The sequence below is a fragment of the Miniopterus natalensis genome, chromosome 2, assembly GCF_054644295.1.
Source record: "Miniopterus natalensis isolate mMinNat1 chromosome 2, mMinNat1.hap1, whole genome shotgun sequence".
In the NCBI taxonomy this organism is placed as follows: domain Eukaryota; kingdom Metazoa; phylum Chordata; class Mammalia; order Chiroptera; family Miniopteridae; genus Miniopterus; species Miniopterus natalensis.
Genome location: NC_142082.1, coordinates 183,649,809 through 183,674,125, shown reverse-complemented (window position 1 = coordinate 183,674,125; position 24,317 = coordinate 183,649,809). Strand labels below are relative to the sequence as shown.

Genomic DNA, 24,317 nt, shown 5'->3' with positions numbered 1-24,317 from the left:
CAGCCAAGAGACTGGAGGGTGGGGGCTTGAGCCAGATCTCTCCGGCCCATCTGATTTGGGGTTGTGTAGCTGGGTTTCAGGAAGTCTATGAGCCCCTAACATGAAGCAAAATTGTGGTTGGGGCACAAGCCTTTTCTGGAGAGGAAACCTGCAGCCTGGCAGGGGGGGAGCAGGGATCACCCAGCCCTGAGTTTGAATCTTGCCTTTGCCTCTGCCCCATTGTGCCATCCTCAGTGAAATTCCCCATCTCCCAGGGCTGCTCCAAGGATGAAAGCCTGGGAGTCCTCAGCACGGTGCCTGGCACACAGTAGGTGGTAAGTAAAACCGGAGGCTCTTAGTGAAGGATCCCATTAGGAGCTGGGGAGTAGTTTAACATTTTCACAAAAGAAACTGTATCTTAGAGATGTGTCATCTAGTAAATAACACACTTTACAAATCAGTATGTCCAGTATCATCCCACGTTTTTTAAAAAAAATAAAAAATCCATATCTAAAAAGCTTGGAAGGAATACAAAATAGGAATAGTGGTCATCACTGAGCATACGGGTGATGAGTGCATTAGCTTTTCTCCTTGTGTGTTGCAATTTTTCTGCATAGATGTGTGTTAACTTGGTAATCAGAAAAACAGTGCTTTTTTTTTTAAGAAGAGGAAGAGCCCTGGTGAGTGCTGAAGAAAGTAATAAAATACAAATGGCTGAAAAATGAATAAAATTATATTCACCTTCAGGGATAATTATAGAAACATAACTGAAAACATTGATGGGGAGATGGGAGAAGATATGACTTTGGGTGGTGCGCACACAGAACAATATACAGATCTTGGAACATAGAAACCCACACCTGAAACCTATATGCCACATTAACCATTGGGAGGGGCGTGAGGGAACTTTCTGGGGTGGTGTGGATGGTGGTCTCGGGGGTCTGAACATATGTAAACATGCATTGAGCCAAAGGCTTAAGATTTGTGCACTTTTTTGCAAATTAAAACTCAACTCAATACTACAAAATAAAATTGAATGAAGCACAATGGATCAGACTTGAAACAGCTGAAAGTGATGATTTCAATGAAGACCCGGATTTACTGCTGCTGCCAGGGGTACTTGGCATGCTGAGCCCGTGTAGAACCCCAGAGGCCAGTTTTGCTGGTGACCAGGGTAGGTAGTGTCCCAAATGAAAACAGGACCAGCGCCTTTCAGGGCAGATCACCGAGGCCTCGCCAGCCTGGCCACTCAGGTCGGGCCAAGAAACCAAATGGCCCGTATGACCGAAATAACCTAATCTCATGCAACCTGTCAGGGAGACGGAGAGCAGGCCTCCGCTCCGTCAGACAATTCCAGGAATCCGGGTCAGAGGGGAGGCCGTGTCTGCTCCCGAGGCATTGTGGAGGCCCCCGCAGCAGGTCCCCAACATCCTGTGAGGATGGCCACGGCCATCCCCTGCCGGGAGCAGGCTCAAGGCCCCCAGGTTATCGGGAGAGGGACCAGGCCCACGGGGGTGCAGGCAGGAAGGAGCCCCAGTCCTGCAGAACCTCCTTTCATCCAGAAATAACATCCCTTCCGACAGCTGAGTTTTATCAGTGTGATAGCAGGTTTGTTCCAAACCATGACAGCGGTTAGCAGCTCACGCAGCCAACCCGCGGTGTCCGTGGCCACCGCTGTCCACACCTCTGCTCTGGGGGTGGGACACCCTAGGAAGACCAGGTCCATCAGCCCCAAGAGGGCAGGGTCTGGGTGCGATTTCACTCCCTGGCACCCCAGCAGGCAGGCCCCTCAGTAGATACTGCTTCACAGATGGGTGGCTGTCTGCTTCACCGCCCTTCCATCCTCACAGCAGCCTTTTGGGTAAGTACTATGGTTCCCACTTTACAGAGGAGGAAACTGAGGCAGGCAGGTGAGGTGGAGCAGGGAGGCTTCCCCATCTCACAGCTGCTACTCACAGCTGTCTAAACTCCCCTCCTCCTGCCTTGAAGGATGGAGACCCGGGAGACCACAGCATTTTTGCATTTTTTCTCTCTCATAGGAAATTATTTTTTTTAAAAACATCTTTTAAAAAAATTTGATTTGAGAGAGAAACATGATTTGTTGTTCCATTTATTTTATTTTTTATTAAAAAATTTTTTTTTAAGTATATCTGTATTGATTTCAGAGCAGGAAAGGGAGAGGGAGAGAGAGACAGAAACATCGATGATGAGTCATTGATCGGCTGCCTCCTGCACGCCCCCTGCTGGGGATCGAGCCCACAACCCGGGCATGTGCCCTGACCGGGAGTCAAACTGGGATCACCTGGAAGCTAGGTCGATGCTCAACACAGCCATGCCTGGCTGTGCTGCATTTATTAATTCATTCATTGGTTGCTTTTTGTATGTGCCCTGACCGGAGATCAAACCCACAACCTTGGGTGTCTTCAGGGTCTGTGCTGGGGGCCTTTAGCAGGGGGACAGAGGGAGGGCAGATTTCCCGGGAATCTGAGATCCGGCTGATAGACAAAGTCTAGACTCTGGGCCTTCCCTTTCCAACCCCTCTGCCCAACCTACCAAACCTCAAACCTGCTGTGCAGTGAACGCCACACACACACACACACACACACACACACACACACACACGGCTGTGATTCTCATCTGAGTGCTTGTCTTTCATTAATAATATATAAAAATAACAACGATACTACTATTAATAGTCGAAACCGCCTCGGTGCCCACGTCCCTGCCAAACTGTTCCCCTGCGCCGCCTCACTGAACCTCCCCTCCCCCTCGAAGCTGGTTCTGTTAGGAACCCTATTTGCAAGAGGAGGAGCCGGCACCCCGAGGTTAGCGTGGGCGATTCTTGGGTAGAAATTCATTCTCTTGTCATTGTCCTTCCTCCACCGCTGACTGAACACCAGGTGGAGGGTCTGAGCACCTGGGACCCCCACCCCCACCCCCAGGACTCAGGGACATCAGATGGCGGAGGGAGGGAGCCCAGCATGCGGGCAAAGGGGCGGGGCCCCTGTGGGTGCAGAGCTGGGGAGAGGGAAGTGGAGGAGTCAGGATGGAAAGCTGGGCCCCCACAGAAAGCAGCCCACCCAGCTGGCTGGTCTTCGAGGAACAACAGGTGGGGAGCCACTCTTGCCTCCTACCAGCTCTGGACCTGGAAAAAATCTTTCCACCCGGTCACACAGAGGTTGTACACCCACCTTTCAGCCTCATAACCTTGGTGAGTTATCGCCACCCTCTGCTGGGGCACGTAGCTGGGACATGGCTGAAGGGACAACGTGACCTCGGGTGTCCCCAAATCCCTGCTTGTGTGAGTGCTCTCATTCAGCAACCTCATGCCAGCCCTGACTTGCCGACTGAAGGGGGAGGCTGGGCCCAGCTCCCAGCAGCCCCAGCCCCTGGCCTTGGACATATGACATTCTAGGCCCCTCCAGGCCTGGGACGTGGGACAGGAGATGGGAAACCAAGGTGCTCAGGGGTTGTCTTTTTTGCCCAGGGTCACATAGGCCTGAGATTGGAACCCAGGCCAGTGGGACTCCCAACCCTGTGCTCTTTTCTGCTCGACCATATGGAAGGTGAGGAGGACTGGGTATGTGGGAGCGGGCATGGAGAAGTCCTGGGGGGCAGCATGGTGGAGGAGGACCATGGGCAAGGGACAGGTCCACAGGGGCCCGGGCCCGAGAAGACACACCACCGATTTTGAAGGAAAGGAAGGAAGAGGAGAGGATGTGACAGGAGAAACTTGTAAAGAAAAAGGAGGGAAGTGAGGGGCGCCAGTGGCAGGCTGGGGAGCTCAGCAGTGGCGGGCCCTGCCGGGCCACGGGGCCTGTCCTGTCCCGTAGGACACAGCGCAGCTGTCCCCGGGAATGCGTGTTCGCACCGGAGCCAGGCATGGGGTGGGCCCTCGAGAATTATTTGTTGACTGAATGCTCACTTATAATACTGGTCGCTACTCTCTAAATTGAGCTCATAGCCCAGCAACGGGCTGTTTTTACTCACGGGCAACCATGGTGTGGAGAAAAAAGCTATTCCTGAGAGGGCTCTTCCCCCCAGGGCCCAACTTTCAATTTCCTCCCCATCCTGTTTCCACCCATTTCGGAGCCCACAGGTCCCTCTCCACTCCTTTGGCCCCAGGCCAGGCAGCCTGCCCTCTGGGGCTCAGGCGCCCCCTACCACTCCCCACCGCCCTGGCCAGAAATGGGCCTGCAAAGACAGAGCTGGGCCCCAGTGCCCAGCCCCCCCCTCCCCGATCCTCAGTGGATACTCACTCTGAATCCTGGCTTCCTCACCTCTATGCAGTGAGGGGGCTATGAGATGGGGGGGCCAAGGGGGGCCCCGAGGCTGCTGCAGGCTCTGAGGTGGGGCAGTGCCTGGGTGGAGCCCAGAGTCTCTGCACAGTGCAGGGCAGGGCCTGCTGGCCTAGCGGGAGAGTGGGCCAGGGTGGGCTGGGGGCCACTTGGGGTTCATGACAGCCTTGGGGAGCAATGGGCTGGGGCTCCATCAAAGTCCTTGGTGGCGGCATAAGTTGAGCAGGGCATTCAGTAGGTCAGAGCTGAATTGATAATGTCAATGGGATGCATGGTCTCAGGCAAGTTATTTACTTATTTAAAAAGTGGAAATAGCAAACCCATTAGGATGGCTGCTATCAAACCAAACCAAACCAAAACACAGAAAATAACAAGTATTGGTGAGGGTGTAGAGAAACTGGAGCCCTTGGGCGCTGCTGGTGGGAGTGTAAAATGCTGCAGCCACTGTGGAAAACAGTGTGGCGGGTCCTCAAACATTACAGAGGCCGTGGCTGGGTAGCTCAGTTGGTTAAAGCAATATCCAGATATGCCAAGGTTGTGGGTTCAATCCTCAGTCAGGGCACATACAAGACTCAACCACTGAATGCGTAAATAAGTGGAACAACAAATTCATATTTCTCTCTTAAGTCAATAAATAAAATAAATCACTTAACTTAAAATAAAAAAAAAGATAGCCGGGCCGAGTGGCTCGGTTGGTTGGTACGAGAGGCAACCAATCAATGTTTCTCTCTCATATTGATGTTTCTCTATCTCTCTCTCCTTTCCTCTCTCTAAAAACCAATAATAATTTTTTGTTTAAAAGTGGGATAACACCACTCACTGGGCAGGGTTCTCGTGAGGGTTTGGTGAGTGGAGTTCTGGCCAGGTTCCCAGGGCAGTGTCCTGCACAGAGCAGGGCCGGATTCATGGGGCTGCAACCCGGCCAGCTGCACAGGGCCCCCCTGCTCAGACCTGGCCTGTAATGGGTTTAGTGCTGCTGGAGCTAAGTTAAAATTCTTAATCATTTTTGAAAATGGGTACCTTCATTTTCGTTTTTCACAGGGCCCCTCAAATTATGCAGCTGGTTCTGGCCATCAGTCAATGTGAACCTGGTGGTTCTTAGTAAAAAAGACGCCTAGACAGATTTTGTCACCAACTTTGGGCAGGAAGAGCTTGGTGAAGGGATGTACCTACCATAGTGGGGGTGGGGAGGGCCTCAAGGCAACATGATGACAGCATTCCTCTCTGTGGGCTGAGCAACAGCGGGGCCACCTGTCCAGGCAGGAGAAGCCACAGGCTGCAGAGGCTGGGAAGGGGCTGGGGACAGATCATCCCAAGATGGGGACCTGACCATACCCAAGTTGATATTTCAAACCTCCCGTGACAGAACCTGCCCCAAGGAACCAGCCTTGGAAACAAGCCATCCCAGGTAAGTCTTCTCCAGGAGTCAATGTTTATGAACATCTATTACGAGCCAGTGGTGCCAGGTACCATCATTGCTCCAGATTAGTGCTGGTTCCACTAGATGGTGCTAGAGGTAGCCTTGGAGAAGCTTGTGAGAGATTTCAGGAATCCCTGTAAGCAAAGCTCAGAACATGGCCCAGAAAATGCACTATCTTTCCAGGAGGCTGCTCTCTATTTTCCAGCGTCAGGTGTTCTGGGTTCAAATCCAGGCTCTACCACTTACAAGTTCCACAACATTTTGCAACTTTTTAATTGAAGAAATAAAGAATATAATGATAATTGAGTGTACCTTTTTTTGTAATACAGGTCTACTAGTGAGAAAATGGACTTTTTTGGGAAAGGGGGTGGGATAAATTTCACTTAATTGGGGTTAGAAGTTAGTGTTTTCCCTATCATCAATTGATTGCAAATGATCATGGGTATAGACCATTTTTAGCTTTGAGCTGTAAAAAACAGGTGGAGGGCTGGATGTGGCCAGTGGTTTGCTGACTTCTGATCTAGAAGTTCCCTTGATGTTCAGTTCTCCTTTGCTGATTTTTGTGCCTTTCTTGAATGTTGTTGGTCTTCAATGCTTTGGTTCGATGGTCTAAGCTCTCTGTTTCATGAACTACTTTCACAGTACAATAGATGGTATGTTTATTCCCCCTCAAATTCATGTGTTGAAATTCTAATTCCCAGTGTGATGGTATCAGGAGGGGGGCTTTTGGAAGGTGAGTAGGTCATGAAGGTGGAACCCTCATAAATGGCATTAGCGCCTTAATAAAAGAGAGCCCAGGGAGTTCCCTCACCCCTTCTGCCTCGGGGCGGGGTGGGGGACACAGCAAGAAAACCATTTATGACCAGGAAGCAGACCCTCAACAGACACCAATCTGCTGGTGCTGGAATGGTGAAAAATTGATTTGTGGTGTTTAGAAGGTACCCCATCTCTGGTGTTTGCTGTTGTAGCAGCCTGAACAGACTAAGACACAGCTTAAATGTTGCAGTGAGGGTTCAGTCCAGGTCTGGCTTCAGTTTTGTTTCTCACTAGAACAGGCTGCTTCTTCCTAACAGAAGGAGTTTTTAAAAATATAACATGAAGCCCGGCTAGGCGTGGCTCAGCGGTTGAGCGTCGACCTAGGATCCAGGCGATCAGGGTTCGATTCCCGGTCAGGGCACATGCTCGGGTTGTGGGCTCGATCAATGACTCTCATTATTGATGTTTCTGTCTCTCTCTCTCCTTTCCTCTCTCTGAAATCAATAAAGATATATTTAAAAAATAATAATAATAAAATAAAAAATATATATAACATGAAGAACTAGACCTGTACCACACTCAAGGGAACACTTCCCAAATGCACTGGCCTTTGAGTAGGCCATTTATTTATATATCTTTTATTTTAATTTTATCTTATTTTTAAATATATCTTTATTGATTTCAGAGAAAGGAGAGGGAGAGAGAGAGAGATAGAAACATCAATGATGAGTCATTGATGGAGCCCGCAACCCGGGCACTGACCGGGAATCAAACCCCCATTGCCTGGATCCCAGGTCCACACTCAACCACTGAGCCACGCCCGGCCGGGCTATATATCTTTTAATTTATTGATTAGAGAGAGAGGAAGGGAGAGAAACATCAATTTATCGGTCCACTTATTTATGCATTCATTGGTTGCTTCTTGCATGTGCTCTGACCTGAGATCGAACCTGCAACCTTGGCGGGTAGGACGGTCTAACCAACTGAGCCACCGGGCCAGGTCCGAGTAGGCCATTTATTGATTGCTATCTGCAAAGTGCAACATGTCATATCATCCTTCTAACAAAGTCCAGCAGGTAGCTGCTCCTGCCGGGCCAGTTTCACAGACACCGAGGCTGAGCAGCGGAGGGGATAAAGAGAGGGCTGGACTGGGTGCCACAATCCTCACGCGGCTCCTCCCCTGTCGGGCTCAGCCGGGAGCCGGGGCCCTGAAGATTGCGAGGCTCCCGGGGCTACACGCCTGACCCCCCGCAGGCTCTCAGCCCGCAGCCAAGATGCTCCCAGGCTGGGGCATAGAGACGTCCTAGGAAAGCCTGACCCCGGAAGCAGTTGCGGCGCCGGCGGTTGCGTCCTCGGTTGCCAGGGCGCCGCCCCGGAAGTAGGGCGCGGCGGGCTGGTCCGCGGGGCAGCGGGCGGTGTCCTCCTGCGAGCGTCAGAGCGGGTCTGGAGGCGGGGCCGAGCGCGGTGCGGGGACGCCCGGCTCCGCGGTCCTCCGCGCTGCTCGGCGCTCTGCACCCACAGGTGAGGCCCCGCGCGGAGGCCGCCGCCTCCCGGGACCGAGGGTGTGGCTGGGCGCGGGTGGGCGAGTGCGCATGCGCGAGCGCCCCGGGTCTCGCAGGTGCGCGCCGCCGCTGCCAGGTGTGCGCCGCCGCCGCCGCGAGGCTCGGCCGACGCAGGTGGGGCCCGCGCCGCGCGGGAAGGATGCTCCGGCTGCCGCGCCCCCCGCTCCTCCGAGCTCCTGCGTGGTTCGTGGGCTTGGTTTTCCCAGCGTTTCATCGTCCCTCGGCTTGTGCCGCAACCTGTCTCGTCTCTGGGGGCACCGTGCAGCGCGCAGTGCACCTGTGGCCAGGGCGCGGCGCAGGAGGCAGGAGGCTGGAGGCTGGTGTTCCCCGCGGCGCTCGCCTCGCCCTGGGGTCTCTTGTTTCCCCATCGGTTGGAGTGGCTGTGGGCAGAGGGCGTCACTGTCCACCTCATAGAGTAGCTGGGGCTTTGCAGGGGAACCAGCCTAGAAGCCAGAGTAGCGTGTCCGTTGTCAGGAGTTTAGGGCTTGCAGGGCGGTTCTTTGTTCGGGGAAACGTTTATGGAGCACGTTCCAGTGCTAGGCTGTGGCAGTGCCCCTGTTCTGCACACAGACGCGAGTCAAGTGGCGTGGAGCTTGGCACTGTCACCCACGGGAGGTGAGGAGATGGATGGTGGCAGTGCAGCTGCCAATGAATGCGCTGCCCCCAGCGTGAAGTCGTTTACATTATTATTTATTGTTCTCTTTAAAGATGGCGCTTTTGTTTACCTGGCTGGTGTGGCTCAGTGGGTTAGAGCATCCTCCCGGGCACCCAAAGGTCACAGGTTCCATTCTGGTCAGGGCACCTGTCCAGGTTTCGGGTTTGATCCCCGGGTCAGGGTGAGCACGGGAGGCAACCGATCGATGTTTCTGTCTCACATCGATATTCCTCTCTCCCCTTCCTCTGTCTCTAAAATCAATAAAAACATTAAAACCAAAATAAGGATGGCGCTTTTTCAAGGAAAGCCAGTTGGAAACGAATCCAGATGCCCTAGAATCCTGCCGCAAGCTGGTGGCTAAAGGTGTTGGCAGGGCCATGCTCTCTGAAGTCTGTGGTGGAGGGAGTCCTTGCCTCCTCTATCCTACGGTAGCCCCGGGTGTTGCATGGCTTGTGGAGCATAACTGTGCCCTCCACTTCCATGTTCACATGCCCATCTCCTGTGTCTGTGCCCCTGTGTCTGTGCATGGTGTTCTCCACCTGTGTGTGTCTGGGTCCAAATTTCCTTATAAAGACACCTGTCATTGAATTAGGGCCCACCTGAATGACCTCATCTTAACCACATAGACCTTACTTCCAAATAAGGTCACATTGACGATCCAGGACGAGGACTTCAACATGTTTTTTGGGGCACATCTGAGCCCATTACACATCTCTAGAGGTGTAATGGGAAGAGTCAGGTTCCAAGGACTGACCCTTAAGGACTTGACCATTCACTCATGAGATGAGTAGTTGCGGTCTGCCGCTCACGTGCCACTGGTGTAGGTGCCAGAGGAAATAGGTCAGGCAGAGGGACTGTGAGCTTTGCTGCAGATGCCCACATGTCAGTCTAGAAAGAACCCGTGGGATGAAAGGGGAACTGGTGGTTGAAAGAGTCCCTGCCCTCTTGCATTTGTAGGAGTTGACACAAAGAACTAACACACAGGGTAGGAAGTTCTGAGTGCCCACAAAGGTGGCAGGGGAGGGACACAGAAGAGTTCAAGGTGGGAACTTCAATTCCAGCGAAGGCGCTGAGAGTGGCTCCCTGGGGGAAGTGGCCTTTGCATGGTGCCTTGCTTGTGTGATTGGCAGGAACTGGATAAGAAGCAGTGGAGAAAGGCCGTTCAGGTGGAGAGAAGGGCACGAGCACAGGCTGGCCAGTAGGAAAGAGTCACACATGTGCATGGAACAGCGAGGAGGAACAGTGTGAGTGACAGGGTGGCATGGCGGCTCAGAAGGGTCAGCGGGAGGCAATAAGTATTAGCCTTCAGAAATATTCGTCACAGCCAAAGAAGAACCTAAAGGTGCCCTCTGGCGCACTTGTTAAACAGAAGACGCTTTCCACTGACAGCTCTGCTTAGTCACAGTTCTGCTACGTTCATAGCACTGTTAGAGTGTCTCTTGATCTGTGCTGTGTGCCTTTCATCTGTGTATTAATTTTATTTTAGGTGAGAACCCAAGGCAAGAGTCAGTGAATCTGAAGAGAAATTGGACATTCCTGTGGGCTCCATAAGTACCTATGGTAGGTCCAGCCTGAGATCTTTTTCCTCGAGTGACCGCTTGTCACGGAAGAGGGAGAAGGGGCCCAGAAAGAAAACCTCCCCTTCCCGGAGGGTCCATTTCCTGCTCAGTAAAGTACACACACTGCCTTTGTGATTTTCCGCTGTTGCTCTCACTTCTGCACCCTCCCCAGGTGGGCGTCAGTGACTGGAGTGGTTTGTTTGAAGTAGGGCAAATAAATTGTGCAGCCAACTGGGGTGGTTGTGGTGCTGGTGCTGCCTGGTGAGGGGGCGATTCTCACCTGAAACCCTGCTTCTGCGGTTGGACCCTAGGGGGCAGGACACGAGCAGGATTCGGCAGGGCTGCAGGGGCTGAAATCAAACAGAGGAAATGTAAACTCTCCTCTGCGGCGGGTTTTGACACCATGCGCATGGGTGTGTGAAGCCTGGGTTTTGTTCGGTGCTGGGACTTGAGGTGACAGCACGTGGCCGTGAGGTTCCTGTGATGCTTCTGCTGTCATTTCCACGTGGTGGCTGCTGACTCACCACATGGACCGTGACCTGTCAGTTAATGACTTTATATGGTTGTTAGATAGCACCTTATAGTTTGCGGAGAGATTCCATTTATTGCTTACTTTGACCCTGTGGGTGTTGTCAGCGTGATGAAGGCCAAGTTCACAGAGGGAAGGGACGGGCTGTGTTGTAAGAGGTGGCACTTTAAAGTAGGGTCACCTGAGTTTGAATCAAGGCACCATGGTCTGTTTCCTCTTTTTTGTAACATGTTTTTATTGATTTTAGAGAGAGGAAGGGGGCGGGGAGAGAGAGAGAAATTGATGAGAGAGAAGTATCGGTTGACTGCCTCCTAGAGGGGATCAAGCCTGCAACCCGGGCATGTGCCCTGACCTGGAATCCCACCGGTGATTTAAACAGTGACCTCTTGGTTCATGGCACCTCGCTCAGCCAACTGAGCCACACCCGACAGGGCTGGTTGGTTCTTAACACCGGCTCTTAACCTTCATACCTCAGCTTTCTCATCCGTAAAATGGGGGCAATGACGATAATAATATCGAATATTTCTTGAGTGTTTTCCCTGTGCCAGGCACTGCTCTCAGTGCTTTCTGCGTGTTCGCTCATTTAATCCACACTATAGCCAATGAGGCGTGCAGATACTGTTGTTATCCTCATTTTACAAAGGAACCAGAAGTCCAGGGAGGTTAAGTAACTTTCCCAAAGTCACACAGCTAGTGAGTGATGGAGCTGGGCCTCAAACCCAAGCTCTGGCGCCCACGCTCTACCACAGTCTCAGCTCTATGGCACTGTCAGTGCTGGCGGGGTGAGGGGGAGTGAGCTTACGGGCGAAAGCATCCCAAACTCTGCCAGGTGGGTTCTGTGATGGGAGTTCCTTCTCTGTCCTGCTTTCGAGGCGAGGTATACCTGACTCCCCATCTCCGCCTCACATGCCTTTTCTGCCCTGCCAGGTTGCCTCAAAAGCAAAGCTGTTGTAAGTCCATGGAGGAGGTACCTCCATTCATAAAAGGCCCTCACAGCCCCCGGCTTTCGAGCGTGGCTTTTTGAGGAACCCCTTCTTCAGATGAAATTGTACACAGAAGTGTAACGAATGCAACCTTCCCTGGCTGGCACCGGAGTGGGAGACTGGCATCCTGAGCTCCCCTTGCAGTTCGAAAACCAGACTGTTCATAGCAGGAAACGGGTCCAGAGAGGCCAGATCACTTGCTCAAAGACACACAGTGGTCCTGGTGGATGCGGGCCCCTAGTCGGTCAACCTGAATTGAGCACCCACCACATGCCAGGCATGGTAGTAGGCCCCGGGCAGAAAGCAGTGGGGAAGAATGCCAGTTCTCTGCCCCCCAGTAGGCTCAGAACTGCAGAGGGCCGAGGGGCTGCGCACCTGGTCTGGAGAGTCAGGGAGGCTGTGTGGAGCAAGTGACATTCACTTATGCTGGCAGATGAGTGGCAGGTGGCTTGGTTAGGTGGAGAGGGTGGGGGAGTTCTGTAGGCATGTGCCAAGGCCCTGAGTGGAAGAGAGCTTGGGCAGAGAAGTCCAGTGTGGCAAGAACAGAGTGGGTGGAGGGGTAGGTGCACAAGATGTGCGTGGAGAAGCAGGTGAGGGCCAGGGTATTGTTCAAGTGCACTGGAGCGCCATGGAGGTTATTAAACAGAGAGGAAACTGGAGGCGGGAGTCAGTTCCTGGCTGTCCGCAGCTGCCCTGAGCAGGGCCGACCTCCTGTCCTGCCCCAGGTGCCTCTCCTTCGTGGCTCCTGTCGCAGCTGCAGTTGAACATTTGTTGATGATTAATTGCTGCCTTTATCTCCCACTCAACCGGGATTTTGCAGTTTTGGCACAGTTGACAGTTGGGATTTTGCAGCTTTGGCACAGTTGACAGTTGGGTTGGATAGTTGGTTGTTGGGGGCCGTCCTGTATGTTGTAGGATGTTGGGCAGCATCCCTGGCCTCTATCACTAGATGCCAGAAGCATCCCCACCCCCAGTTGTGACTAACACGATGCCTCCAGACATTGCCTAGTATCTCAGGGCACTGCACGGCCCCTGGCCTGGCTGAACACCACTTGCTGAAGGGGACTGAACATGAGGGGGGTGAGCTCAGGGAATGTTAAGGATCCTTTGAGTGAGGGGAGCTTGGTGAAGTTTCGCAGCCCTGAGACGCTGATCTCTTCCAGGATTATGGCAGGAAAGGTGAAGTGGGTCACTGATATCGAGAAGTCAGTGCTGATCAATAATTTTGAAAAGAGAGGATGGGTCCAGGTGACAGAAAACGAGGACTGGAATTTTTACTGGTGAGTATAAAAAGCAGGATTCATCGCTTTCTGAAGCCCATTTATCAGTGCTGTGAATTCAAGCCCAGCTCCCAGCTCGCGGAGGACCGCGTTCCCAGAGGCAGGTGTCTCCACGCCGCCCAGTGCCTCCTCACATTCTTCTCTGCACACGAGAGCCCTGGGCTCCTGCGTGTTGTGGAGGTTCCCACAGTCCTGTTTATCGGCCAGGCAGAGTGAGGTTCCCACTGTGGGAATGTGGGTGAAAAACCAGAGCCCACCGCCCTCTGGTTAGTGTTTCTCGCAGTCAGTGCCCTACTGCCTGGGAATGGGGTGGGGGGAAACAGACAGGAGGGGCCTGTGGGAGGGGGTTCTGTATCTGTGCTTCCCTTTGCTTCCCTCTCGGATGGGAGGAGGGTGCTGTGTGGCCTAGGTTAAAAACAACACCTGGAAGGTGAGTCTAGGAAAGGAAAAGCAGCGATTTGGCATTGCCTCCTGGGCTGGACTCTACCCAGCCAGGAACCTGGGAGTTGTCCTGGACTCTTCCACCTCCACTTCCTCAGGGTGAGGTCGAGTGTCCTCCTGGGTCCAGGCCTCGTCTGCTCCCGCCCTCAGTGGTGACAGAGCACCCTACCTCAGGGCAGCCTCCCCTCAAACTTAAATCCAGTTGGTCGTGGCCTCTGCCATCCCCGACCCTCTGCAGACCTGGGTCCAGAGCTTCGCAGTGCATCTCTGAGGTGGGGGGCTCATCAGGATCTCCGGGAGCTTTTTCAGCCCACACACCCCCCTCCCCAAGACTCGCTCTCCCTGCCACTGCCCTGAGGATGTTACGGCCTCTGTTTAGCCAGTTCCCTTCTCTTTCTCCCCCCATGCAGCAGTGGTGCGTTTTCCCCATTGTTCTTGCTCCTACGCCTGTTTACTGCTGTGCTCTCTGCCCCCTCTCAGCCCGTCCTTCAGAGACACAGTGCACAGGTGAGATCCCTGCCTGGCATGGCTCAGCTGGTTGGGGTCGTCCCGTGCACCGAAAGGTCGCAGGTTTGATTCCTGGTCAGGGCACACGCCCAGGTTGCCGGCTTGATTCCCAGTGGGGGCGTGCAGGAGGCAGCCCATGGATGGTTCTCACATCGATGTTTCTCTCTCCCCCTCTCCCTCCCTCTCTCTCGAAAATTAATAAGGAAATAAAAAAGATCCGAGAGAGAGAACACCTGATCGGACGGCCTGGCCCTTGTATTTGCACAAGCCGTAAAAGATATCAGATGATTGGGAAGCTTGAACACTGGTTCCTAGTCAATGACTTTCAGGAATTACTGCTGCTTTTTTTAGTTGTGATAACAGTATAAATTAGGATATTGTATAGTATAGAAAGGAGTCTTTAGCTGCTGGAGGTTCCTGCAGGAATGTTTTGGATGAAAGGATGCAATGTCTGGGAATTGCTGCAGAACAAGCCAGAGCTGTCAACCGTAATTTAAAAAGTAAATGAACAAAACAAAATAGCAGGGGAGTGTGTGGGGAGTGGGTGGGGCACAGACGAAGCAGTGCAGGGCCGGGAATGACAGCTGTGCTCTGGATCATGGGGCTGTTACACCTTCCTCGCTACTTTCAGATACGGTTGAGCTTTTCCATAATAAAGAGGGAAAAAAAAAATCTTATTCTAACAATCTTGGGTGCTTCAGACTCCCTGTTTAGGTTAGTGCCCTGGGGTGGGGGTGGGGGCAGGGCCCATAGAGTGAGAGCCCCAAGCCCTCTTGTCTTGTGGCTCTGGTTCCTTTGTGAGTGGCAGCCCTTCTGTCCTTCCTGCTCTTTCCCTGCCTCTGGGGCTGGTGAGGACAGGAGGGTGGAGCAGGGACACTGGGCCTTTTTAGAAGATGAGAAGGAATTCGCTCTCTTCCTGCTCTCCTCGATTCTTAGGGTACAGCCCAGTTTAGAGCTGACCCAGGGCCTTAACCCCTGGGGTTTGGGTCTTAAGGGGTCCCTGTCCTTCCTGACTTTGGGCGCAAATATTGTGTAAATGACTTGCCTGATTTCAGAGTCTGAAAAAGTCTGTCTTTCATTAGTTTGTTATCAGTAATCAATGTTATTAATCGATGAACATTTATTGAGCACCTGCTGTGTGCCAGAGGGTGAAACCATTCAGGGTAGAGCCAAAACAGCTCCTGCCTCAAACAGTTCATGTCATAGCGGGTCACTGGACACGTTTCCCATGCCGCTGTGGGCCGTGGGCGGGCGCCCTGGCTCAGGGGCTGGGGTGGGGAATGGGTAAGGGCTCTGAGGAGTTCCCGGGCCTTAATGAGGACACCTCCACGTGGACAAACGTGAGCTTCTGTCCTGCACGTCCCTGCTGTGCTTCCCTTTCAGGATGAGCGTGCAGACCATCCGAAACGTCTTTAGTGTCGAAACTGGCTACCGGCTCTCGGACGATCAGATTGTCAACCACTTTCCGAACCACTATGAACTGACCCGGAAGGATCTGATGGTGAAGAACATTAAGAGATATCGGAAAGAGCTGGAGAAAGAAGGGAGTCCTCTGGCAGAAAAAGACGAGAATGGAAAATACCTCTACCTGGGTGGGTGCCATTGTCACTGGCCTCCTGCTTTAGACGTAAGCAGTTAAGTTTCTCAGCTGCAGCCTCGCAGGGCAGCGAGGTGGCACCCGTCGGCTGTGGTGGGGGATGTGTTTGTGCAGGTTACACTGCGCGTCTCAACCCAGTGTCTTGGGGCGGGGGGGGAGCCTCAAGTTCGCAATGTAAGTTAATGCCTTGGGCGTGTGCCTTGTGTGAGGGAGAGAATGTCCCCAGTGCTCAGCATGTGTGACCACTTCCTGAGCTACAAGGTGCCACGAAGGAGTGTTGCTTCATCTAGCGACAGCCAGGGGGAATGTGTGTCCCTGTCCTGTCTGATGATAAAAGCTGGACTATCGGATAGTTTCAGATCCTTTCGTGTACCTGGCCATAATTACGTGAGTGACCTCTGGGCCTCAGTTTCCTCGTCTGGTAAATGGGCATGCTGTCAGTCCATAGCTCACAGGTGCTGTGGGGAGTAGAGGATACAGACTCGTAAGTGCTTAGCGCACTAGTCCTGAAGGCAAATTATTACTGCACAGAATTTGAACCACAGAAGTCCCCGTTCTGTTAGATGCTGGGTTGGGCCACGTGGGGCATGGGTAATGACACAGGCCCCTGGATAGACAGTGGCTGTAGTTTCTGTATGTGGCCCCTGCTGGGCTGGCTCACTGTGTCCCCTCCCCTTTACCTTTCAGACTTTGTCCCGGTCACCTATATGCTGCCCGCCGACTACAACCTGTTCGTGGAGGAGTTCAGGAAAAGCCCCTCCAGCACCTGGATCATGAAGCCTTGTGGCAAAGCCCAGGGCAAGGGCATCTTTCTCATCAACAAGCTCTCGCAAATCAAAAAGTGGTCCCGGGACAGCAGAACATCCTCGTGAGTGGGGGAACCGTCTGTTCTGTGTGCCTCCTCGCTGGCAGTTTCCTGGGGGGGCCCTCGCTTGCTTTTGCAGGGGTACATCATTTCTAACGGGTGTCAGGGAAAGGCCCTGTGGCTACAAGAGCAGCATTAATCATAGACTCTCCCCTGAGGAGAGGGGCAGAGGGAAATGGTGCAAGAACCAGCATGAGGTCACAGGAGCAGGAGCCTTTGACCCCTGTAGTTATAGTATTTCTGAGACAGCGAAGCATCTGCCTAAGGCCTGGGGCTTTACTCCCTGACACTTACAAGTATATTTTGTTGTATAGACCCCTAGATTCCTCACCTGGGTGAACTGAGGACGCTGATAGCATCGCCCCCACAGGGGCAAGCTGGGGATGGACCTGGTTAACCCACACCTGAGTGCCGGTCGGTGGGGAGAGTCACATTAGGTCAGGTCCAGCCTCCTTCCTGGGTTTGAGGGTATCCTTGGAACTGAGGACATTTTGCCCAAGGCTTACTCTTTGCTTTTGCAAGGCCTTTAACTGCTGTCACTGTGACCCTTTCCCATGAGTGATGGCTCACCTGTCGGGAGTTCCCAGTACTGGTGAGGATACCTTCCTATGTGGTGCATTTAAATCTGATGACACATTGCTATCCCCCAGGCGGGTCAGCCCCAGGAGCTGCTGCTGTTGTCGCCTAGGGCAGGCCTCCGGGGCTTCTCCTGGACAGCATGTCACCCTTGTTTTATCACTTAGAGATGGGAGCTGGTTACCAACTGACTAAATGCACCTCTAGTCTCTGGCGTCTAATTCCAGCTTTCTCTGCCGTGTCTAGGTTTGTGTCTCAGTCCACCAAGGAAGCCTACGTGATCTCTCTTTACATCAACAACCCATTACTAATTGGCGGGAGGAAGTTCGACCTGCGCTTGTATGTCCTGGTGTCTACATACCGCCCGCTGCGCTGTTACATGTAAGCGCCCCGGGATCCCGTTTCCACCCTTGGTTGTGCTGTGAGTGATGCATGTTCCCTTGTGCCACTGTGAGGGGTGGTGAGGGTTAGTATTGAGTGAAGTGGTTAACCTTGATGCTTACAGTAACAAACAGTTCTTTCAACCTTGCAAACATGCTCAGGGAAAGAAGCTAGATGCAGAAGGCCACACATTGTGTACTTCTGTTTATATGAAATGCCCAGAGCAGGCAAATCTTTAGAAACAGAAAGTAGATGGGTGTTTGCCTAGCACTGGGGCTGGGGAATGACTGCTAATGGTCCCGGAGTTTCTTTGTGGGGTAATGCAAATGTTTTAAAATTGATTGTGGTGATGGTCACGCAACTCTGAATATACCATAAACCCTGGAATCTGTACCTGAGGTGGGTGAGTTATGTGACACGTATGAATTATATGTCAATAAAGCTATTAGGAAAAAAGAATCATTGAAAAAAGCAGTGCTTTTAAAAGTTTAAAACAACAGAAAACCCCCAGCTCCTTTTAGAGAGCGCATTGCTGTATTTTTTTATGCTTCTCCTCAGAGTACCGAACTGACCTGAGTTCCCCCTTAGGTATAAGCTTGGCTTCTGCCGCTTCTGCACAGTGAAGTACACGCCCAGCACCAGCGAGCTGGACAACATGTTTGTGCACCTCACCAACGTGGCCATTCAGAAACACGGGGTAAGTGTTTTCACTTGAGCCTAAGGAGGGGAACATGGGGACAAAGAAAGCCAGGTGCAAGCCCTGCGTCTGTAGTTCTGTGGCCTTGGGCAAGTTAATTTGACTCTCAGAGCCTCGATTTCTCCAGTTGTAAAAGGAGATATTACCTTAGAGGGTTGTCGGCAGATTAGGTGAGTCACTCACGCTTAGTCGTTCATTCATTCAACAGATACGCCCTGAGCAGCTATCTGGATTGGTCCTGTGCTCAGTGCTGGGGCTACAGTGCTGGGCAGTTGCTACCTTGGTCCCTACTCATGGAGCCTAGAGCCTGTGGGGGGAAGACAGTCATCAGATGACCCCACTGATGAGCGTGTCATCACAGACTGAGATGTGTGCTCTGAGCATAAGGAATGCACATCTGGAAGAGTGTAGAATGGCGGGGTTCCCTTGTTCCGGTGGTTGGGGAAGGCTTCCCTGCAGGAGCTGAGCAGAGGCCTGAAGTATGCACAGGGGTTACCCAGAGGGAGATGGGGAAAGAGCCTTCTAGCTTAGGGTACAGCATGTGCCAAGGCCTCGTGGCAGGAAGGAGCATAGCAGGAGCTGAAAGGAAGTCAGGGTGGCTGGAGCCCTCAGCTCGTGGGTAGTGGAGTAAGCAGTGCCTTGGTCTTAAAGTGGGGTGGTCTGGGTGGCCTCTACACCATGCACTACAAGGTATAAATGAGTAATTGTGAGAATATTCCAGAATCAAGTATTTTAAAAACGTGCACCTGTAGGAGGCCCAGATCCCCCTGGGGCCAGGTCCACCCAGAGGAGGGAGGGGCACTCGGTTCCTCTGGGGAGCATTGCCTGAGACCCTGCCCCCTTTCCCATGGCCAGGAGGACTACAACCACATCCACGGGGGCAAGTGGACAGTGAGCAACCTGCGGCTGTACCTGGAGAGCACCCGAGGCAAGGAGGTGACCAGCAAGTTGTTCGACGAGATCCACTGGATCATTGTGCAGTCGCTGAAGGCAGTGGCGGTGAGTATAGGTCGTGGGAGGGTTGGGAGGCAGGGGGCAGAGAGAGCAAGGGGAAGACACAGCCTGGCAGGTGTGGAACTGGTGATGCTTGTTCTTTGCTAAAAATACCTGTTTTTGAGGTCTCACCTCCTACTTGTCTGCTCAAGGCTAAGGCAGGCTCAGGGAGGGGGAGAGGCCATTTCCAGCCAGGTGCAGCCCAGGGTGGGCCTTGGGCCGGACCCTCTGCTGTAGCCACGGGCCTGGAGAGTCCCCTTGATGATGTCATCTGCTCTTCTGTGCCCACTGAACCGATAAGGAATGTTTTGGCATATGCTGATGTTTTGGTGGTGGACTTTCAGCAGCCTCCTTATTTTCAAGCTTTTTGCTTTGCTATTTAGGGCTGGAGATACCATATCTTCTTTAACCTCAAGTCTCCTATTTGTTGGCTGGTGTGTGACTTTGCACAAGTGCCCACCCTCTCGGAGCCTCAGACACCTCCTCTGGGAAATTGGGTTCTAGGCACTGATGCTGCAGGGTTGTCATGTGACCATGCTCTGCAGGGGTGGACCTAATGATTGGGGCAGAGTAAAGCCGGCAGTCTCTTAACCCAGGTGACACTAGGGCTCTTCATGCCTGATTCAGCCAGCCTCTCCCTCCCTTTACACCCTTTGCATTGGCAGAGCTGTGTTCTGGCCCAGCCATCACCTGTCTCACGGCTGGGACCTCTGGCCAGGGCCCCTGCACATTCCCTCCTGGGCCTCAGCCTCCAGAGCTGAGAAGCTGTTAGATTTCTAAGGCTCCTAGGGTTTGGGGATCAGGGGTTTATTTATTCAGTTTTTCTTCATTTGCCAAATATGTAGTTGCCCTGTTTTTATCAGGTATGTTGCCTTCAGAGAACCTCAGGGACAGGCAGGTGGCCTCTGTGATGCATGCTGGCCGTGTGACCATGGTCTCTCTCTCTCTGCAGCCCGTGATGAACAATGACAAGCACTGTTTCGAGTGCTACGGCTACGACATCATCATAGACGACCGGCTGAAGCCCTGGCTGATAGAGGTGACTGCAGACGTGAGCCGGCTTGTCCCCAGACAGCCTGAGGCTGCTGCCCTGCTTCAGGCCCCACTGACCTAGCCCGATGGCCTGAGGGCCGGGCAGCAGGACTAGGGCATCTCATGGGTTTTTAAGTGTAACGGGGACAGATGTCCAGTGTGCGCATGTGCTGATGAGGCCACTCCAGGTCGGGCACCTCTGGTGGGCCCAGCCCACAGACAGGAGCTCAGTGGTCGGGATGCCCTGGTGCTCCAGGGTGCTTCCGAATAAGCCCTTGCTCGGAGGCCGTGCTGTGACCTCATCAGGATGTTATTCCCATTCAGGGAAGGAGCTCACAGGCCCTGAAACCCTTGGGAAGTGGTGGCTGTTCTAGAAAGTTCTAGAAAGGGCAAGGTGGACAAGCCTGGCACACCCACTGAGGCCAGACGTGGAGCCCACTTTGTGGGGTTGCCTCGCTTTGCTTTTTTTTTTTTTTCTAAATCCTCACCTGAGGATATTTTTTCCATTGCTTTTCAGAGAGAGTGGAAGGGAGAGATTAAGAGAGAGAAAAAAACATTGGTATGAGAGAGAGACATCGATTGGTAGTCTCCCACACTTGACTGGGGCCAGGATTGAGCCTGCAACTGAGGTATGTGCCCTTGGTCGGATTTGAACCCGGGACCCTTCAGTCCACAGGCCGGTGCTCTAACCACTGAGCAAAACAGCCTAGGGCCCGCTTTGCTTTGCAGCCAGGAAGAGGAGCTCAGGCCTCTGAGGGGACACAGGGTCGGACATGTCATAAGAATGAAGGCCGTCCACTCAGACGGTTCACCTCCCTGTGTGCCTCTGAGCACCTTGTCTTCTCACCACGCTCATGGAGCGGTGGGCGGCTCCAGCCCTTTAGCGCGGGTCCATTTTGAGCCAGGAAAGCCAAGTCTCAGAGCAAGTCGTAGTGAGTGGTCCATGGAGGGAAAGTCAGCGGGAGCCCCTGCGGGAAGCTGCTGGGAGAGCCAGGTTATCCGAGAGCGAGTGTGCTCCATGGCAGTGCTTCCCAGGCTATTGTTACACTGCACTGCCAGAGCTGTGCGTATGTGTTGTGTGTATGTGTGTGCATGTGTGTGCTTGTCTGTGCGTGTGTGCACCTGTGTGCCTGTGTGTGTGGAGGTGTGTGTACATGTGTGCTTGTGCATCTGCGTGTGTGTGGGTGGGTGAGAGTGTACAGTGAGTGGGGAGATATACATAAAATATTTATGTTTTCTTTCCTTCCATCTTAAACAGTAACTTGGATGGAGTTCAAGCTTTCCTTGATGAGCTAGGATCTTAATTGAGATTACTTCTTTTTTTTTTTAAATATATCTTTAGTGATCCAGAGAGAGGAAGGGAGAAAGAGAGTTGAAACATCAGTGATGAAAGAGTTGTCATTGATTGGCCGCCTCCTGCACGCCCCCAGCTGGGGATCGAGCCCACAACCTGGACACAAGCCCCAACCGGGAATCGAACCACAATCTCCTGGGTCCTAGGTCGATGCTCAGCTGCTGAGCCACGCCCAGCTGGGCCAAGAGAAGATTACATCTAACACAGTAACATCTTAGTTTTAGCACGTTTATAATAAGAATCATGGTATCGTGCTGTGTTACAGTAGTGATTTCAGGGGCACTGAGGCCTACACGCTCCCTTTCACTATGCACGTTCGATACCCTGCCTGCAACACAGGGACAGTCGGGCTGTTTGGGAGACACCGAGCAACTTGCTGATTTGCGCCTCTGCTCTCCCAGGTCATTACGACTGTGCCTGAAATCAGAGTAAGGAGGTGGTGACTGAGGGCCTGTGGGACTCTCCACGCAGAAGTGTGTCCTTTGAATGTGTGGATTTTGTGACACTGCTTAGCTCCTCAGAGGCCTTATGGGACTACCCTCCGTATATCAGATGGGTTCCTCATTTGGGTCAGAACGCTGCTTTATGGGTGAGGTATTGCTCTCTTAGCAAGACAGGGCCCATTACCTTTTACTTCAACCCCACAGTGCTACTTGCACAGGGTCATTTGGTTCACTGATCCAGCAAAGCTCTGGGTGGCTTTTGGTATTTAGGACAGAGCTCATCACACAAGTAGGCACTGCTGTTTGTGATATTCGTTGACCTAAAATTTTTATTTGCGTGATGAGTGATTTGTAGATCACAATCCTAATTCTGCTTTTAAATATTATTTATGTTTCATCCAACATCTAATAAAAGTAGATCGCAAAGTGCTTCCCCCGAAGGTGCCCTGAAGATATTAGATACGAACAGCCTGAGACACAACTTGACCTAAATGCACGGTAGCAGCCTTTTCTCCAGCACTGCGCATTTTTTATTCCAAAGGAGTAAGTGACACAAGTGAAGGATGCGGTTTCTTTCCTCTCGTAGGTCAACGCATCCCCATCTCTCACCTCTAGCACCGCCAACGATCGGATCCTTAAGTATAACCTGATTAACGACACCCTCAACATTGCGGTCCCTAATGGTGAAATTCCAGACTGTAAATGGAACAAGTCGCCCCCGAAGGAGGTTCTCGGCAATTATGAAGTCCTGTGAGTTTGCGGGTGACTGTGCTGTCGTCCTTGGGTGTTTCGGGCTGAGGGGTGCCAAGGCCAGCCTGGATTTTCTGGCTCCATGTGGACTTGCCTCATGTACGCAGAGTACGTCATTTATCACTGATGTGATGGGACAGGTCATGTAGCAGAAAAGACTAGGCCTTTGTACGGTCTTTGTGTAGTAAATATTAATGAAGCTCTTGCCACATGCCAGGCACTAGGCACCCCCTGTCTGAAGTGGGTTAGTCATACCTGCCCCACAGGTGCTGTGTGCAAAGTGTTCCCAGACATCTCTCTCCTTCATTCCCCTGATGCCTCATTCATGTTGCCTCTGGGGTCATTGCCCAATTCCATCTGGTGGCCAGTATAAGATGTCAACTGTGGGGCTGGGACTGTCCACAGTAACAATTTAACAAGGTTGTGCCCCTGTGCCCATGGCCTCTGGGTTGCCAAGACCCCAAGGGGGCCAGGCTGCTTCTCTGGACGATGTGGGATTGCCACCCTGCACCCGTGACCATTTGGCCCTGAACCCTGGACACTTTGTTTCTTTACTTTCCTGTTTCTAGATACGATGAAGAGCTTGCGCAGGGGGACGGGGCTGAGCGGGAGCTGAGGAGTCGATCGGGCCAGTCCCTAGGGCCCAGAGGCGGCCGATCGAGAGACTCGGGGAGAGCCGTGCTCACCACCTGGAAGTGACCCCCGGGAGGGGTGAGACTCCAACCGGGACCCGCCACTCACTGTGTCCAGGCCCTCACTCAACACCTATTTTGAAATTTCCTTTTTTCTAGAGCTTTTTTCCTTTCCTAAGCCCTGTAAATAAATAAAGACGTTTCTTTGGAAGGTTAAGGAGTCTATTCCTAGGGAAAAAACTCCATTTCTCCTTTGCTCTCACACTCACAAACTTCTGACAGCAGACGTGCGGGGATTTTCCGCACACCGAGCATTTCTGTGTTCTCCAGCGGGTTCTGGGAGTCCTGCAATTTAACTCAGTTCTCGCACTGTCTACCTGGAGATTGCGGCAGGTCCCACAGTGAGGGGCTCAGTCCCACAGGACCGCCCCCAGTCTCACGACTTCAGAGCCAATCACAAGTACAGGTTGTCACCTGTGCTTCTGACTACAGACTGTATGTTGTAGGTTCCCTCACCCGCTCCGAGGGTTGGGTTAATTTGTTAGAGCGGTTCCGGGACTCAGGAAAAGTTGACTTACCAGATTACCGGTTTACTATAAAGGATACAAGTCAGGACCGGCCAGATGGCAGAGACGCGAAGGGCAAGTATAGAAGGGGCCACGGGCTTCCATGCCTTCCCAGGGGCACCATCCTCCAGGCCCTTTGTGTGTTCAGTAACCTGGGAGCTTTTCGAATTCCATTGCTTGAATTCCATAGTTCAGGATATTTATGGAGGCTTCATTCCATAGATGTGACGGATTAAATCATTGACTATTGGTGATTGATTCAACCTCTAGCCCCTCTTCGCTCCTGGAGGTTGAGGGGTGGGCCTGAAAGTGCCAACACTAGGATCACTGGTTAGTTCCCCTGGCAACTAGCCCCCCCCATCCCCCAGACTGAGGGCCCCACACCCGTCATTCATTAGCACAGATTGGCAAGGTTGAAAGGGGCTTGTCCTAAATGACAGGGACACCTGTGTGCTGGAGCCA

At 52.6% G+C, this 24,317-nt stretch overlaps 1 protein-coding gene across 2 annotated transcripts; it reads left to right on the top strand.

Moving 5' to 3' along the window:
- The first annotated feature begins 7,885 nt into the window (after nucleotides 1-7,885).
- Nucleotides 7,886-24,002, top strand: TTLL1 (TTL family tubulin polyglutamylase complex subunit L1). Of its 2 annotated transcripts, XM_087814015.1 has the most exons (11): nucleotides 7,886-7,974; nucleotides 10,157-10,230; nucleotides 12,905-13,021; nucleotides 15,353-15,561; nucleotides 16,254-16,434; nucleotides 17,254-17,388; nucleotides 17,977-18,085; nucleotides 18,941-19,084; nucleotides 20,031-20,117; nucleotides 22,494-22,657; nucleotides 23,227-24,002. In XM_087814015.1, exons 3-11 carry the CDS (start codon nucleotides 12,909-12,911, stop codon nucleotides 23,354-23,356), a joined length of 1,272 nt encoding a protein of 423 aa, XP_087670141.1. In that variant the 5' UTR covers nucleotides 7,886-7,974; nucleotides 10,157-10,230; nucleotides 12,905-12,908; the 3' UTR covers nucleotides 23,357-24,002. The 2 variants fall into 2 exon arrangements, with proteins under 2 accessions (XP_087670141.1, XP_087670142.1); XM_087814016.1 differs by lacking the exon at nucleotides 12,905-13,021.
- Nucleotides 24,003-24,317: the final 315 nt, after the last annotated feature.